Raw genomic sequence first — 18,099 nt, 5'->3', positions numbered from 1 at the left:
CATAAGCATCAGTCCAGATATCAAAGCCTCTTCCATGAGGAGCTGTGGTGGGGGACCAGTGGGTAGAATTGTAATACTGCAGGCCAGTGGTGGGATTCAGCCACTTGGGCAGAACCGGTGGTTAATTTTTTGTTGCCCAGGCCCAGAATGGACTTCTGGAAGCGGCATCCACACAGAGAACCGGTTGTTCACATATTTGAATCCCGCCACTGCTGCAGGCTAATTCTGCTGACTGCCATCTGCCAGCAGTTCGGCAGTTCAATTCTTACCAACTCAAGGTTGACTCAGCCTTCCATCTTTCCAAGGTTGGTAAAATGAGCCCCCAAATTGTTGGGGGCAATAGGCTGATTCTGTAAACCGCTTAAAGAGGGCTGTAAAGCACAGTGAAGGGGGTATATAAGTCTAAGTGCTATTGCTATAAATCTAGGGGATGAAAGAGCTATGGCATACTCATAACTTTACAGACCTGTCCTTCTCATATTGGTATTTCAGACGGACCGAATAGAATTCCCATTAAAAGGCAGTAAAAGAGAGTGAAAGTGTGAGTTAGTGATTAAAAATGATAATGTCCCATCTGGATACCCTGATATCCAGAAACCAGGAATCATTGCCAACAGACTTTCAAACTTCCATCTGGAAGCTACTGTACCTCTGTGTCACTTTCTGTGTCTCCTAGGACTATGTGGATGGCCTGAAAGGGCTGTGCTATGATGGCATGGAGGGATTGCTTTTCCTCCTCCTCTTCTCCTTCCTCTCTGCCCTTTCCTTCACCACAGCGGTCTGTAGTCTGCCTCGGGCTTGGAAGAGGTTCCAGAACAGGTGAGTGCTAAGATCCCGTGTCTGAGAATTGTCAGCCTCAGCTGTATGCAAGCAGAATCTTCACCACTTCCAGATTAGGCAAAAAGAAATAGTTGCTGCAGATGTGAATAACCACAGCCCTCAAGATCTGTATAGATGCCCAAGCCTTGAAAGTAGCTTAAGGGCTTCTCCAAAATTAGTCACCAAATTGTAGCTTTTAATATAACCAGAGGAAGGAAATATGAAACACAGGTAGTCCTCGACTTACGATCACAATTGAGCCCAAAATTCATGTGGCTAAGTGAGACATTTGTTAAATGAATTTTGCCCCGTTTTACGACCTTTCTTGTTTTTAAGTGAATCATTGCAGTTGTTAAGTTCGTCACACGGTTGTTAAGTGAATCTGGCTTCCCCATTGACTTTGCTTATCAGAAGGTTGTAAAAGATGATCACGTGACCCTGGGACACAGCAACTGTCATAAATATGAACCAGTTGCCAAGCATCTGAATTCTGATCACGTGACCACGGGGGTGCTGCAACAGTTGTATGTGTGAAAAATGGTCATAAATCATTGACTCTGAATGGTCACTACAGTAAATGAACTGTTGTAAGTTGTGGACTACCTGTAGGTGGCTAAAATCATACTAGTTGTATTTAATCAAAGTTAAAGAACTTAAATGTGAATAGTTATTTAATTTTAAATGGTAAGTTAATAAAATCTTGGTTTTTCTCCAAACCCTGCCTATTCTTTTTGGCATGCATCTTCAGGCCACTCACAGGCCAAAAATGTTGCAGGTCTCTGGTGTAGACAATACAAAGCACAATGATCCAATTCAGAGTAAGACTTTTTATGTCCATTAACATAGATTAGCCCACTTCTCATCCCTAAACAAAAGGTGTGTTGAGAATTCTGGGATTCGGAAGTCCAAACGAAACCAGGGTGTGTCTGATTTGACAAGGTGAATGTAGAATTTGTGAACTAGATCAGAAGCTTGGACCAGGTTGTCATGTCTTCCTGTTCTGAATTTACACACTAAAGGAACACACTAAAGGAACCATGGCCCTTTTATGACTTGTGGACTTCAACTCCCAGAATTCCTGAGGCAGCCATGCTGGATTTGGCACAAACTCTTGTTTCTGGATAGATGCCCGATGACCATAGTTGTCTTCATAGTCATTAGGCTAGGCAGCTCTTTCCTTGTTGCTCACTCCTTTACTCCTTTTTTCCCCTCTTTTTTTCCTGAATTCCTGTGTAGGGACTCGGACTATGATGACATGGAGGATGACGACCCTTTCACGCCCCAGGCACGTAGACCGCCAACAGTGCGTGCAGGGGGGGCTGGGCCCAGCCTGCCCAGCTCCTTTGGCCACTGTTCAAGCTGGGGCAGCCGGGGCAGCCTGCGCCTTTCAGCCCCCCCCCCATTTCCAACGCCCCCATCTCACAGTACATGTGAGTAACCCCCAACCCCCACCTCCCAACCCCCTCCCCACGCGCTTGGGCTTAATACCCCCTGCAAGGCGAGAGGGGCTTGGAATGGCCCCGTGGCCCAGACCCGAGTGCGTGAGGGGGAGGGGGAAGGGAGGACAGACTCCCTCCAAATCACAAACCGACTGTTCCCTCTACAAGTTCCTTTCCTCTCCCTCCTACCTCCTCCTTGCCTCCTTCCCTGGCCTTTTCCTCATCCCATTCATTCTCCTTCCCCAGTGCTGCTTTATCCCAAAGGTGCTTTTTCAGGAGGCAACTGGACTTCCTTGTTTTTTCTTTGAAGACGTTTCGCTTCTCATCCAAGAAGCTTCTTCAGCTCTGACTGGATGGTGGGGAATGGAAGGATTTATACTCCTTGCAGACAGCTGGTCATTTGCATTCGTTTAGAGAGCCATTGAGGCCATTTGGAGGTTTACCTGTGTCCTCAAGATCACCTGAGTAGTGCCAACGGGTGTGAAGCCTTCTTGGCTACAGGATGTTTTCTGCCTTGTGTCCCTTTATTGTTGAAGACAGGCGCTGGCTGTTGGGGATGAGTCTGTCTTGTCTGCATCTCAAACTGAAGCGCAAATGGTTTCCGTAGTCTGCAATGTTTTCTGGAAATCTGTTCATACTCCCGCACCTCAACGACTCTCCAAAAGAAGGCAAATGACCAGCTGTCTGTAAGGAATATAAATCCTCCTATTCCCCCCCATCCGGTCAGAACTGAAGAAGCTTCTTGGATGAGAAGCGAAACGTCTTCAAAGAAAAAACAAGAAAGTCCAGTTGCCTCCTGAAAAAACACCTTTGGGACAACCGTGACCTGAATGACTGAGAATCTCCATAGACCAGGGGTAGGCAACCTTGGCTCTTTTACGACTCGTGGACTTCAACTCCCAGAATTCCTGAGCCAGAATTCTGGGAGTTGAAGTCCACAAGTCATAAAAGAGCCAAGGTTGCCTAGCCCTGCCATAGACAGTGCTGCTTTAGCTGTCTGAAATTTCAGGGGGAAAAAAGACCATCTTAATTGGGTTCCCTAATCAAGGAGAAGGGCAGATGCGATGGCCAACATTGTTTAGCAGTTTTGAAGTTTAAAGAATGGAGAATAATAGGTGATTTTGGTTGCCTAGGGAAAGCTTACAGGTAGTCCTCGATTTACGACCATAACTGAGTCCAAATTTTTTTTGCTAAGCGAGACAGTTGTTAAGTGAATTTTGCCCCATTTTACAACTTTTCTTGCCACTGTTGTTAAGTGACTCACTTACTGTTGTTAAGTTACTAACCCGGTTGTTAAGCGAATCTGGCTTCCCCATTGACTTTGCTTGTCAGAAGGTTGCAAAAGGTGATCACATGACCCCGGGATGCTGCAACCATCATAAATATGAATCAGTTGCCAAGCATCTGAATTTTGATTATGTGACCACAGGGATGCTGCAATAGCTGTAAGTAACTTCGAACAGTCACTAAACGAACTATTGTAAGTTGAGGATATACCTGTATTTTCCAGTCTAGATCAGTGATGGCAAACCTTTTAGAGACCGAGTGCCCCAAAACTGCCCCACCGCCTCCACGGCCCGCCGCAGGAGATTGCCCAGGTGGCCCTGCAGTGCCATGGTGGCCACGCCCTCTGCCTGTGCGCCACAGCATCATATGCGCATGACAGGGCGGAGTCTTGTCCCTGCTGCCCGGCTGCCATGTTCTTGGCTGTGCTGCTTTGCACAGGCCATGCCTGGGGGCGACTCTCCTCCGGGGGGGCTGCTGGTGAGGAGAGGGCCACAGGGGGAGGTGGGGCTGGAGTGACGGCGTGCATGCCCACAGAGAGGGCTCTGAGTGCCGTCTCTGGCACGTGTACCATAGGTTTGCCACCACTGGTCTAGATCACCGGAGTAGGAGAAGGAATGTTTATTTTATATACAGCATTATACTATCACCCACTGCTTCCTTCAGAAACCTCTAAACAGCATACTTAATTCTTCTTACTTTTACTTTCATAGAGTATAAGGATTTTAAGGAGCCTTGAGGTCATGTAGTCTGACTCTCTGAGCAGTGCAGGAATCTATTGTACCTTCCAGTATCTGTTTAAAGATAAGATGATAGGATAAGATATAAGATATAAGACCAGATAAGATAGAAACCTTTATTGTCATTTTTTTTTACTGTGAGCACACTGGCACACATTAAAAATGAAATTCTGTTGCCCGCTCTCAAAAAAAAGTATATAAACACCTCCAACAGAGGAGGTTTTATTGCCTGCAGATGCAGTCTGTTCCACTTTGTTCCTATTCATTAAATATCATTTTAGATTTCTTTTACTACCACCAGGAGTGATCCCACTAAAGCAGTTACCCATAGAGATGGAATCCTTAATTCCTTTGTTTTCTTCATTTGTCTATTTTTTGTTTATGTCTTCCACCTTGCTTCCATAATGGTGAACCAGCCATTTGTATCACTTTCCATTCCTGGCCCAAGCACCCCTTCCCCAAGACAACCCATTTATCAAAATGCTCTTCTGGAAATACTACTCTAAGCCCCTTCACTATCTCTCATATGTTCCCAGTGACTGATCCTTTCCTTACTCCCGGTTTTCTACACTGATTTCCACACTAAGTGAAACTGATTGCTACCGTTTTATTCTTCTCTCCTCAATCCTGAACCTTTTCACTGTTTTTCATGCCCCCATCCTCTGGAGTGCAATTCGGATCAAATGCACATTCAGAGAAATTACGTCTCCCTAATTAACTTCTTGGGCTGCAACTTCTATATATATAGTGGAGAAATAGGTATTGCCCCTCCTTGTATAAATATACTCTCCAAAAGAGATAAATATGCAAATCTTGTGATCTTTGATCTTCTCCTTCCCCCTTTTTTTTTTTTAAAAAAAGAGGGATTATACAAAAATGCTCTCCATTTGGAGTTCTCATGTCATACTATATCAAGACTATAGTGAGATGGGACATATATCTACTCCTCCAAATAAAGAGGACCAAGAAGGTCATGATGAACCTAGGATCTACTACTGTATAATCCAGGCTATGGTTTATTGTCAGGAGATCTAAATAAACCAAGAGCCTTCATTTCAATGGCCACATAGACCAGCGGTCCCCAACCTTTCCAGACTGGCAGAGGCAGTGGGGGGTGGACAGGGGATGGTTTCCCGTTGTGCACGCACCACTTTCACGAATGCATCTTCACGCATGTGCTCACCCACCAGTTCTGCAGACCGGTTCTGAATGGGCTGCAGCCTGGCACTGAGCCGTGGACCAGGAGTTGGGGACCCCTGACATAGACATTTCTGTAGAGGTCCTCCAGAAAGTTGCCTATGTCCAACGAAGTAGAGTTTTCTAGCATTTCTGAAGTAACGGACTGACCTTCCAGAGCTTGGATAGCTTGGCTTGGGGAGGGAGGGATTCGTTATCAGCAACTTTCTTGTCCCTTGCAGGAGTCAAAGCGCTTCGTACAGTGGCAGTCCTCAATTTGAGAGCATCCCCCTCATTGACCGTCATTCCCCACCCCCTTCGGTAAGTCAGAAGTGTGGACTCCTGCATATGTGGTGACCAAAGGCAGCACACCGGCTGTAGGCTATGACAGAGCAGAGATACAACAAGTGGCTTTGATTTTGTGATCCCAGCTGAGTTGTGGGGGATTGAAAACCTGGTGCATATATGTCTGATGTGTCGGATTGTCAAAATAATAATAATCACCTAAACCACGGGTCGGCAACCCGCGGCTCCAGAGCCGCATGCGGCTCTTTGAGCATTCTCCTGCGGCTCCTCTGCCATTTGCAGAGACAGAGAGAGAGAGAGAGGCACTTGCTCTCTCTCTCTCTCGCTCTCTCTCTGTGTGTGTGTGTGTGTATAAAAAGAGAGTGGCCTCACGCTGTTCTCCGACCAGCTGACAAGCTTATTGGGCGGGGCTCCTGCCTTGGCTGCGTCTCTGCAGGAAGCAGGAAGGGCAGGAGAGAGCCAGCCCAATAAGAATGTGCATCAGCTTGTTGGAGAACAGCTTGAAGCCAGCTTGCCAGGTGAGCAGAAGATCGGAGAGAGGGGGGAGAGAGAGAGAGAGGGGGGGAGGAAAGAGAGAAAGAGGGAGGGAGAGGAAAGAGAGAGAGGGAGAGAGAGAGAGGGAGAGAGAAAAAAAGAGAGAGGGAGAGAGAGAAAAAGAGAGGGGGAAAGAGAGAGAAAGAGGGAAAGGGAGAGAGGGAGAGGGAGAGGAAAGAGAGAGAGAAAGAGAGTTAGGGAGAGAAAGAGAGAGAGAGGGAGAGAGAGAGGAGAGAGAGAGAAAGAGAGAGAGAGAGAGAGAGAGAGAGAGAGAGAGAGAGAGAACTCATGCACAGCAACCTCTATTTCTTTTTAATTAAACTCTCCAATCAAGCCCCCCCTCTGGTGCGCACGTGCACGCAAGTTTTGCGGCTCCTAGTGTTTTCGTTTCTGTGGGAAACGGGTCCAAGTGGCTCTTTGAGTGTTTATGGTTGCTGACCCCTGACCTAAACTGTCCCAAAGTTGCGTTGTTTTTTTCTTTGAAGACGTTTCACATCTCATCCAAGAAGCTGCTTCAGAACTGAAGAACTTTCAGAAACTGAAGAAGTTCTTGCAGGAGAAGTGAAACGTTTTCAAAGAAAAAAAAAAAACATGAAAGTCCAGTTGCCTTTTGGTAAAGCACCTTTGGGACTACCATGAACTGGATGGCTGAGAATCTCCATAGACAATCACCTAAACTTAACAATGGACTTAGGTAGCAAAATAACTTTTTTTATTCCTTTGGTCAAAATGGGTTGAATCAGTTCTTTAATGGGGGGAAAGGTGGTGGCAGTGGTGGTTCTGAGGGGGTTTGCAGATGCTGCTCACACCAGAGGCAGAAGGGAAGAGTTTTCACGATTTCTTGCATGGTTTGTAAATTTAGTAACAGATGTATTTAGCCTGAGACACCATACATCTATTTAACTCTCATTATTTTGGGGGTAACTCAGGGCCATCAAAAAGGTCTGAAGCTACACACTGTCCCCGAACTATCTATTTAACCCAGTGGTCCCCAACCTTTCCAACTTGGTGGCCTGAGGTGGGGGGGGATGTGAGTGGCCAGCGCACAGCTCCATTTGTGTGACCTTCGTGTGCGCGAGCAGAGGGTGCTTGCTCTCGCGTGCGAAGCGGAGGGTGCTTGTGCTCATGCACAAAGCTCCACTCGCATGAGCGGAAAGCGCTCACGTGCAAAGCTCCATTCGCCCTCTACTCGTGCAAGTGGAACTTCGCGTGTGAGGACAAGCATCCGCCGCTCGTGCGTGCTGGCCCATTTCTCCCATGGCCTGGTTTCAAACGGGCCACGGCCTGGTAGCGGGTCACAGCCTGGGGGTTGGGGACCCCTGATTTAATCAAACACCCACCCCCTACAAATATAACTACTAGAATTCTCAGCCAGTATGTTGGAAGGGGACGACAGAGAATGAGGTGGCTGGATGGAGTCACTGAAGCAGTAGGCGTGAGCTTAAATGGACTCCAGAAGATGGTAGAGGACGGGAAGGCCTGGAGGAGCATTGTCCATGGGGTCGCAATGGGTCGGACACAACTTCGCAACTAACAACAACAATGTTGGTTGGAGATTTAAAAATTGCAGCCCCCAGCTCATCTGGAAAGTGACAGGTTGAAACAGCAGAATAAGAATACCTGCTGTTCTAATATTGCTTGGTTATTAATTCCTCGTTCCTCTCTTTTTATCATTCCATAGTATTCTCCCAGCATGCGAGCGTCTTATGTTGGTGCTAGTGAAGAAGTGGTCTTCCCCTGCCAGACCGGATTACAGTCCTAGATGCAGCCCAGAAGACCCCAACCCAGATGCACACCACCCCCAACTAACACAGAGAGACTCCCCAACCCAATCATTTACTAGAATACAACTTAAGTGAGCCTTTTTCACCAGGTGCCCCCCTGCTCCTTCACTTGAATCTCTTCATTAGCCTACCTTCTCTAAGAAAGGAAAGGAAAAAGAGGGGGGGAGAGAAAGAGAATATTTTTTAGGCCGGGAGACATTCAATGGCAGGGGTGAGCAGTGTGAATACATTAAGAAATGTAAATAGAGAGAGACATGGTTGAGAGACAGAACAAGTGCAAGCCATGTGAAAGGGTGAGTGAGAGAAGACAATTGGAAGCTGAACTAATTTCAAAATAGAAATGGAAGTTTATATACAAAAAAGTGTGCGCAAACACCAATGAATGGATATTTTTTTAAAAAAAAAATACCGCACGAGTGCAGACAAGATAGATATACTGAAAGAGTATATGGACAATGGAGACAAAACAGCAAGAGCCATCCAGCCAGAGATGGATGCTCCCTGCTCTGGCGGTGGGTGTGCCGGAAAAGTGGAGGACCCCACTGGGTCCCACCAAGAGACTTGAGAGAATAGGGGAATCCATTAGGGGCCCAGAGCTACCCTTGCTTCCCTATCAGCCTCCTTGCTCCTAATTAGAACCCCCAACACTAACAAGCATTTGGAACTTGCCCAGTTTAAAATAAAAGGGAAACTTTATTTTACATGGTGTCCATTTCTGCTTTTGCACACACACAACTATGTGAGAGAATATGCAGTTATGGGGCATGTTTATATATTGCTACGATTCCCCTTTCGGGGGGGAATTTTACTGGGAGGAATGAGCAAAGAACAGGGAGTATATGCCTAGAGCATACGTACATATTTACCAGTACACACACACACACTCCTATATATAAGAGCCATGGTGGCAGTGGTTAGAATGCAGTATTGCAGGCTAATTCTGCCCACTGCCAGGGGTTCGATCCTCACCAGCTTAGGGTTGACTCAGCCTTCCATTCTTCCAAGGTCGATAAAATAAGGGCTCAGATTGTTGGGGGAAATAGGCTGACTCTGTAAACCGCTTAGAGAGGCTGTAAAGCACTGTGAAGCAGTTGCACCCAATTTTATAACTTTAGCCATGGTTGTTAAGCAAATCACTGCAGTTGTTAAGTGAATCATACAGTTGTTAAGCGAATGTGGCTTTCAGCATTGACTTTGCAAATGGCAATCAGAAGACCCCAGGATGCTGCAACCATTGTAAATATGTGCCAGTTGCCAAAAGCCCGAATTTGGATCATGTGACCACAGGGACACTGCGAAGGTCGTAAGTGTGAGGACCAGCTGTAAGTCACTTTTCTCAGTGTCTAACTTGTAATGGTTGCTAAACGAATGGTTGTAAGTCAAAGATTACCTGTATTTGCAACAAGGTCGCCCAGGGCTTGAAGGTCCATCCTAGCTGCCCAACTAAAACAAGGAGGCCACCTGCTGTATATTGGGCAGCAGCAACGTAGAAAGATGCTGGGGACAGATGCATTATCTTAATGAAATAGGCAAAGGTATCACTTCATAATGTGCAGAAGGTAATGGTACATCACTCATATATTTTATTAAAAACAACCCTGCCTGGATAGACAATGTCAAGTGATATGCTGGGAAAGATGGAAAGAAAGAGAAAAGGATGACCAGCAGCAAGACGGATGGACTCAATTATAGTAGCAATGGGTTTACCATGGGAAGTCTTGAACATTGTCCCATTGGGGACAACTGTTCTGGGGAAAAAAATCTCCAGTCAGAAAGAGCTGACACTGAGCTGATGGCATCTATCAATCAAGTAATAGCAAAATTGGGTAATTCAAGTAATGTCAAAAACTAGATCATTAATCATTGAGAACTGCAATATAATACAGTTTTGTACCAACATTCTATCAACACTGGACATTCTCAATTTGTATGAAGTTTCAGAGAAAGTACATGCCGTTGCTTCCTAATTCTGTAAACGTAGAGTTCTGAGCGCACAAACTCTTCTTCTGAGTAGCCTCTTATTTCCACTTCTGTCTGCGTTCACTACTCAAGGTCACTGATAGAATGCATCAAAACACAGTGTATTGTGCAGTGAAAACGCACATAGTTCAGATTGTTGAAATTTAATTGTGCACTCCCAAGTCACAGTAAAGATACTATTTCCTCTCTTGATTAAGCTCTTCATAGCATTGATATACCATATCTACTAGTTGTTGAGCATCTTGTGCCAGCTACTCTTTCTGTCCTCTTCCAGTGACTGGTATGGGCTAAATATAATATGAAGATGTGCTTTTTCTAACCATTGCACTTGCTGTGATACAGGTAGTCCTCGAATTACAACAATTGAGCCCAAAATTTCCACTGATATGAAAGTTAGCTGTTATGTGAGTTTTGCCCCATTTTATGATCTTTCTTGCCACAGTTGTTAAGTGAATCACTGCAGTTGTTAAGTTGGTAACATGGTTGTTAAGCGAATCTGGCTTCCCCATTGACTTTGCTTGTCAGAAGGTTACAAATGGTGATCACATGACCCTAAGACACTGCAACGGTCATAAATATGAACCAGTTGCTAAGCATCTGAATTGATCACATGACCATGGGGGTACTGTAATGGTCACTAAATATGACGAACTGTCATAAGTCACTTTTTTCAGTGCCGTTGTAACTGAAAACTGTCACTAAACAAATGATTGTAAATCGAGGACAGAATGTGTGAAGCCTTGTGTCATCTCAGCCCCTGAATTTGGAAAAGTGGATTCTGTATTTAGTCCTTCTGTTCACGTGCATAGTCCTCTCAAATTCCATTTCCACTTACCTTTAAAATGTCTGGACAAGGTTGATTTATCCAGTCACAAATGAGTTTCTTTCTTCTTCTGATTTCATTTAGAATTATGTTATCCAACATAAGAAGCATAAAGGAAGCTTCTTCCAGGTCGGAAGAGCTTCTGGCAAAGCCCCCACTGGCTCCTATAATAATAATAATAATAATAATAATAATAATAATAATAATAATGATGATGATGATGATGATGATGATGATGATGATGATGATGATGATGATGATGATGATGATGATGATAATAATAATAAAGTTGGAAGGGACCTTGGAGGTCATCTAGTCCAACTCCCTGCTCAGCCATAGCAAACTCCAAGTTTATCTGATTACATGACAATGCTTCCTGCCAGTGCTGAGCAGTGGGTTAAGTCAGAGTTCCCCAAACTTTCCGGCTTTGCAGACTGGCTGGGGGAGTTAAGAGGATGATTCTGCGCGAGTGGTGAGCAGCGTGCCTGCTGCTCGCACAAGTGGGGGTGCATGCCCGCACGCTTGCCCACTACTTCTGTGGCCCGGTTTTAAATGGCTCAAGGCCCGGAAATGGGCTGCAGCCCAGGGATTGAGGACCCTGGGTTAAGTCACCTATTCTTACATTGCTGTTGAACAGTGTGTCCCACCCAACTGGGACTCCATTTGCATGTTCAGAATAAAGAAAGGGGCTCTCATTGAGGGCTTCCTCATTCACATAATGACTACCACAGGGGTTGAGAAAACTAGAAAGCAACCTGTTAATGCTGTTCTCTGTCACTCTCATTAGTGCCCCCCCTCCTCAAGATAATTCACTGTTACCCCCTCTACCGACTTTCCCTTTTGTCTTTTGTCTGGCATAGGAAGCACTGAACTGCAGCCACTTTGCCTAGTCCTCGATTTACAATCGATCATTTAGCAACTGTTGAAACTTATCACAGATCCCTCCCCCACAAAACTACTTATGATCTGATTTCAAAGTTCTGACATCGAGCCCATCCTCAGTCACATGACCGCGTTTTGAGTGCTCCTGCCCCTCCTTGTGTTCCACCACCTCTTCCGTAGGTACCATCCCTTACAACTCATTTCCCTTTGCTAATGCCTGCGCCATTTAAAAATATCTGATCTGACACCCCCCAAGCAATGCCTGATGGTTAGCCCCACCCCTGCTTTCAAGATCCAAAACCTAACTGTGCATCAAGGGTGCAATATTCCTTGACTGGCACACTTTTCCTTTTGTTAAGATTACTTCACTTTTAAACACAGAGAAAGTAGGCAAACAACAGCAGCTGATTCCAGGATCTTCTTTTGTGAATTTTCCATTCACAAAAATCTGAATGATCCCCCCCACCCCCAATGACCAGAGGGGCAGAAGACAAGACACAACACAACTGGGAGTTGGATGGGAAACAGAGGAAGAGAATAAGGATAGGAACTCCTTAGAATCTCCCAGGGTATACCCATTGGGTGACCAGTATTAAAGGTTTAGTCTGGCAAGATTCTGTCTATTGGATGAAGGCAAATAAAGAACTGAACTTTGACTGGATTATTCTATGTTGTTCTTTTGCTGTGTCCGACATCAGCCCTATCAGAATGTATGGACAAATATACAAGGATACCAAAATCCAATGCTAATCCTAACTATGATGAGAACCAATGTGATAGGGGATAAAGTAAAACTTCATCACTTCACAAGCACATGGCACAACATGGGAGATCAAACTCATCAGGACAAGATTCAGCAGTCCATCTGCTTTTGAAAGACAAAGGTCACTCTTTTGAAGACAGCAAAGTCCAAATTTTGGACAGAGAAGCCCATTAGTTTGAAAGAGGGGTAAAAGAATCCATATATGTTAGACTTGAACACCACTCCTTCTACAGAGGAAGAGGAACAAGACACCACTGGAGAGTCTATTACGCAGCCCTTGCAGCAGTTCCAAGAAGATTCCACAACCAATTGTACCCTGATTCAGGTGACCCTGAGGGCATAGATAAACCCTCAGTGGCCTCAACAACTCTCAGAGAGTGCCAACCCCCCCCCCCCCCNTTCCCCCCCCCCCCACTGTCCAGGCTCAATTGTCAGCACCTACCCTACCCCACCACCACCATCAGAACTGATGAAGCTTCTTGGATGAGAAATGAAACATTTTCTTCTTCCTCCTCAAAGAAAAAAATGGTCCAGTTGCCTTTTGAAGAAAAATAGCACTTTTCAGACAACTATGACCTGGAGGATTAAGAATCTCCACAGGCACTTCCGCAGGAAGCCTATCCACTTTGTCAGTGTCTTTCTTTGAACTTGATATAGACAACTTGCTAGAGAAAGAAAATAGACAAAATATGTCCAGTCTCATCTTAAAAACCTCCAGTGATGAAGCACCCACAACTTCTGAAAGCAAGGCATTCCACTGGTTGATTGTCCTCCCTGTTAAGAAATTTCTCCTTAATTCCAGGTTGCTTCTCTCCTTGATTTGTTTCCATGCATTGTTTCTTGTCCTGCCCTCTGGTGCTTTGGAGAACAAGTTGACCCCTCTTCTTTGTGGCAGCCCCTCAAATACTGGAATACTGCTATCATGTCACCCTAGCGATGGAGCATGAAGTGCTGCAGATGGATCCCGGGGCCAGTTAGATGGTACAGAAGCCAGTGCACACAGAAGACAGTTGATTTGACCAAGAGCCAGGAAAAGTTGCTCATGCTACAAAAGCAATTGTTCTTTTTTGGGATGGGAAAATTGTAAAAAGGAAAAAAAAGGGGGAGGGGGAGGGGAGGATAATTGCTTTCAGAAAGGACAGAGTACTCTTTACATCTGGGAAATGGGATCTGCAATAGTGCAACCTTTCATCCTTGCCTGACAGACTGCAGAAACCAAAAAATTACCGTCGTATTAATGGAAAAACAAGCCCAACTATCCGAATGTTCTTTTGCCCAGCTACTAAAGTTATTTGGCTGGTAAAAGAGAAGGGATGGGGGAGAGAAAGTTTCCTTCTTTATTTCATGTGTGTTTTGTCTTTCTTCTGGATCTTCAAGTCAGGGGACCTTGAGTCTCCTTTCCCCCGTTTGTATCCTCACAACAATTGCGTAAGGTAGGTTAGGACAGGGCTTTTCTACCAGTGGTACGGGTACCACCTGTGGTACATTGGCACCTGGCAGGTGGTACGCGACCATCCTAGAAAAGTGGTAGTGGGGGAGGGGAATGAGCTGAACCGGTGGCAGCACCGCACAAGCCTGAGCGAGAGATGGCTGGAGCTGCAGGGCTGTCAGGGCTCAGCGGAAGCGCCAGGATCAGCGCCAGGTTCCAGCTGGAGCTCGGCACTGATCCTGGCGCTTCTGCTGAGCCCAGAAGAAGCGCCGATCAGCTGGAATGTTGCAGCATCTCCAGGGTCTTGTGATTTACATTCAGATGCTTGGCAACTGATTCATATTTATGACGGTCAAAGTGTCCCAGGGTCATGTGAAGTGACCAAAACCTGCTGCAACCCCACCCAGCAGACAGGGGAATAAAAACCAACCCCCCCACCCCACCCCCGCTGCCAATCCTCAACAGAAATGCTCACAACAATGAAAACCTCGGACAGGAGGAAGAGCGCGGCCGGGTGGGCAGGCAGGTGTCTTGCTCGGCTGTGCCTTGGGGGCCACTTTTTTCAGTGCCATTGTAACTTTGAACAGTCACTAAGCAAACTGTTGTAAGTCGAGGACTACCTGTACTTTATCACTTTTTTCCTTTTTGGGGGGGGGTCAAGTTTTTGACACCTTGCTAGGCGACTGGTGGTACTCGGATGTTGCCATATCCTAAAAGTTGTACAATGGGTGAAAAGGTTGAAAAGCCCTGGATTAGGATAAAAGAAAACGAACGAATGATACCAGCGAGGTCATGGGAGTTGTAGTTCCACGCTTCTGAAGCGGAAAGCTAATATCCCACCCTCCAGAGTCCAGAACAAACCACGTGAGGAAGCTCCGCCGAACGTCGCCTGCGCGGCGTGACGTCACCAGGCAGGTCAGCGTCCTCTCTTTCGCCGCCCTCGCGCGCACCGCTTCCTGGGGGCAACCGGAAGGAAGGAATCTGGCAGCCGAGACTGGGAGAGGAAGGGAAGAGTCAGCGGGCGCCATTTTGGGAAGCGCTGGGGCTCTTCCGCACTCGAGTCGACGAAACCTGCGGCCTGCTTCGAACTGTGGTTCCAGGAAGTGGCTTTATTTTGCCACGGGCGACGAGGCGGTCGGGGCTTGAGCGGGTGGCTCGCCGCTCCTTTCGTTAGGCTGAGGGCAGGAGGAGGAAGCGGTCAGGAGTGGGTGGGCGAGGGCAGCGAGACCGCCCGAAGTAAGGGCCGCGCGGGGGGAAGGCCGAGGCCAGCTCGTGCAGGGGTGCCTGTGGTAGGCAGGCAGCGAGCGAGCGAGCGAGTAAATTTTTGGTGGGAGTCTTTTTTTTCGGGGTGCCTGAGAGGGGATAGCAGGGAAGGGTGGGCCGGGGTCTGTTGCCAAGGAAGAGAGTTGTGGGTGAAGTTTTTGGGCCCGAGGGTGGGGGAATCTTAGCCTTTAATACTTCAGAAAGAGAGAGTATGTTACGCTACAGAAGGGCCTCACATGCGATGTAATTACAAACGGGGGCGCAAAGAATATAAAGCCCCAGAGGAAAAAAAACGTGGCCTGATAGGACTACACAGCATCTCGTTTGGTTGGAATAAGCTTGAAGAGGGGTCTACTACTAGTTGTGAAATCTTAAAAGTTCCCGAGGCTCTTGAGCCCTTGCTTGCCCTAAGATGAAAAGGGGCATCAGGAAGCGTGCTAAAGAGGTCTAGCCACGATTTTGAGATGTGCCTGTTCCCTGGTTAATGTCCTTTGTTTGGCCTCTACTTGTGGAAGAAGAACGAAGGAAAGACCCGTTTCCAGGCTGTGGATTTGCAGCCATTCGATACCTACCTGTTTGCCTGTTCTACGATTATGGCTGCCAATATAGGAGACCAGCATTCTTCAGAATGGTGATTGCAAACCTTTATTTTAATTTCAGCTCCTGGGGTGGGGAGGAGGAGAATTTAAGGTTTAGGTAGGATTGAGCAGATTTGAAATATGTGTCTACTACGGTAGCAAAGCCTTATTACTTGGCATCATTTATGCCAAGTGATGTGCTAACTATTTTTTAAGTAGGTGTTTGTTTTTAAAAGCAAATTAACTTGTTGATGGACCAATTCCCATCTGCTGTAATGGTTGCTGGTACAGGAACATCTTTTGAAATACACATTCACTTGTGAATTGAAAGATACTAGGTGTTGGATTTTTCTTCTGTTATTTCTAAGGTGAGGAGTCTAACCTACAACTGATAATATCACAGTCAAACTTAAAACCGAGGAAGAGGGAAGAAAAGCAACTCCAATCGCTTTGTACTTACTGGAGGGCAAGGCTACTGAATTGTGACATGTGTTTCAATTTAGGTTTTTTTTAAAAAAAAAATGAGTTAGCTTTCAGAATTGTTTATATTTTTTAAAATAGTGTAATTTTTTTCAAATTTTTCAGATCTACTCATTTCTGTAATCAGTTTGGATTTGCTTTTTTATTTTTATTTTATCTAACCTTATATTTTAGTTATTGCTAACCTGTGGGACTGATCCAACTTTTCTAGGTTATAACATCATCTCCATTAGAGTTAACTGCCTTTTGCATGTGAAAGGATAAAAAATTTCTATTGAATAATGTAAACATATTCCCTGAAGATTTGGCTTTGGTTTCTGCTATAAAAGACTTTAAAACTAATACACTTTCTTGGATTTGTATTGGTCAATGTGTATTTTTAAATAAATAAAATAATTAAGGTTAGATAAAATATTTTAGGACTTTATAAATTAGATATTGGAAATAAGAGACTATATAGAGTAGAAAAATCTCGTTATCAGTAAAGGTTTGTAATTACAACAGCTTTCTGAGTGAATGTAGTGTTAGCTAAAGATGTTTATATCTTCAAAGAATGCGATTTTGTGAGAAATATTCTGATTCTGAGTTTTTTTGACAAGTAGTTGAAACAGTATTTGTATTATTGTATTTGTGCAAGCTATTTGGATAATCCATTTGATCTATTGTACAGAAAAGTTCTGTTTGTTACAGACAGTACTAGCTAAGTAGTTGTCACCAGTGAGACCAGGGGGAGTTTGAATTTTAACAGGAAAGAAGAGTGAGGTGTACTATTTAAAAAGCAATATTTTGTAACAAAAAAAAAATCAAAGCCAAAACACTTTCCTAGACTTGATTCAAGTTGAAATTGACATTCTGCTTATGACATCATAATGCTGATGATGTCACAGGCTTATAGGTCTTACGTAGTTGACCATCAAGATATCATGGTAGAAGGATAGGTTAAGTAACGCTTTCCAATTAAATATAACTATTTTAGCCATCAGATGTGGGTGAGTATTGGTTTTGGCTCAATCATTACTTGATAAAAACATATTCCTGGGCAAATAATGTTAAATTTTGTTGCCATTTTGTCTTAGTAAAATTTGCATGAATATTGACAATTTTATTTTTGACTATTTTGTCATATATAGGCAGCTTTAATTTGTTCTTATTTTTATTGTAAGCTGTCCTGAGAATTTGGTTGTAAGGCAGCTAGGCATAAGCAGTCTCTTAAAGTTACTCCTATCACCAGAACATAATAAGAGGGCAGGCTCTCAAACTTATAAAAAAAAGAAAGGTAAAAATTGGAAAAACTTTCTCAGAGTCTTAATATTAAATGGGAAACTAATTTTTTGTGGCATTGCTTGCATACGTGAATAAAAATTCTAATTCTTAAAAAATCCAGTATCTTATGGCACCTTACAGACTTACCACAACATACATTTTGAAGGGGGAAGAATTGTGAAACTAAGAAAAAAGTATGTCTAGTTATTGGTTGAGCAAAACTGCTTATGCTTGCCAGTTGGAGTGACTAAACAAATTTTGCTAGTAGGAGAAGCCAAATTTCTCAGTACATGATACTAAACAGAACAGAAGGCACTTCTATTCTTGCTGGCAGGAAAAGCATGTTGCTCATGTAGTGGGGACTGCCTGAGAGTGCTTGCAGGAGCTTGACTGGGAAGGGAAAGATTGGGACAGCTGCAGTTGGCTTTGGGTGTGGCTGGCGTGAGTGGAAGGAGGAAGGATAGAAAAGGGAAGAAAAGGAGAAGGCCGGGGTGGTTGGAGTTGAGAAGAGAAGGTCTGGAACCTTATTTTATTTTTCTATCAAGGGTATTTTAAA

General features: G+C 44.8%; 2 protein-coding genes across 2 annotated transcripts in view; both read left to right on the top strand.

The window, feature by feature from the left end:
• Positions 1-8,060, top strand: part of LOC107296245 (protein tweety homolog 1-like) — a 144,617-nt gene extending 136,557 nt beyond the window's left edge. Inside the window, 5 exon segments of the mRNA XM_015825592.1 lie at positions 677-819; positions 2,056-2,212; positions 2,215-2,249; positions 5,701-5,779; positions 7,980-8,060. Coding sequence (XP_015681078.1) covers positions 677-819; positions 2,056-2,212; positions 2,215-2,249; positions 5,701-5,779; positions 7,980-8,060 — 495 coding nt within the window.
• A 7,726-nt stretch (positions 8,061-15,786) lies between these two features.
• Positions 15,787-18,099, top strand: part of LOC107296246 (leukocyte receptor cluster member 8-like) — a 37,679-nt gene continuing 35,366 nt past the window's right edge. Inside the window, exon 1 of the mRNA XM_015825594.1 lies at positions 15,787-15,853. Coding sequence (XP_015681080.1) covers positions 15,816-15,853 — 38 coding nt within the window. The 5' untranslated portion in view covers positions 15,787-15,815. The remainder of the gene's footprint in view (positions 15,854-18,099) is intronic.

Source organism: Protobothrops mucrosquamatus, unplaced genomic scaffold (genome assembly GCF_001527695.2).
Source record: "Protobothrops mucrosquamatus isolate PMUCROS unplaced genomic scaffold, P.Mucros_1.0 scaffold2706, whole genome shotgun sequence".
Taxonomy (NCBI): domain Eukaryota; kingdom Metazoa; phylum Chordata; class Lepidosauria; order Squamata; family Viperidae; genus Protobothrops; species Protobothrops mucrosquamatus.
Note: the sequence above shows the minus strand (reverse complement) of the source record. Positions and strands in the feature narration are given on the sequence as shown.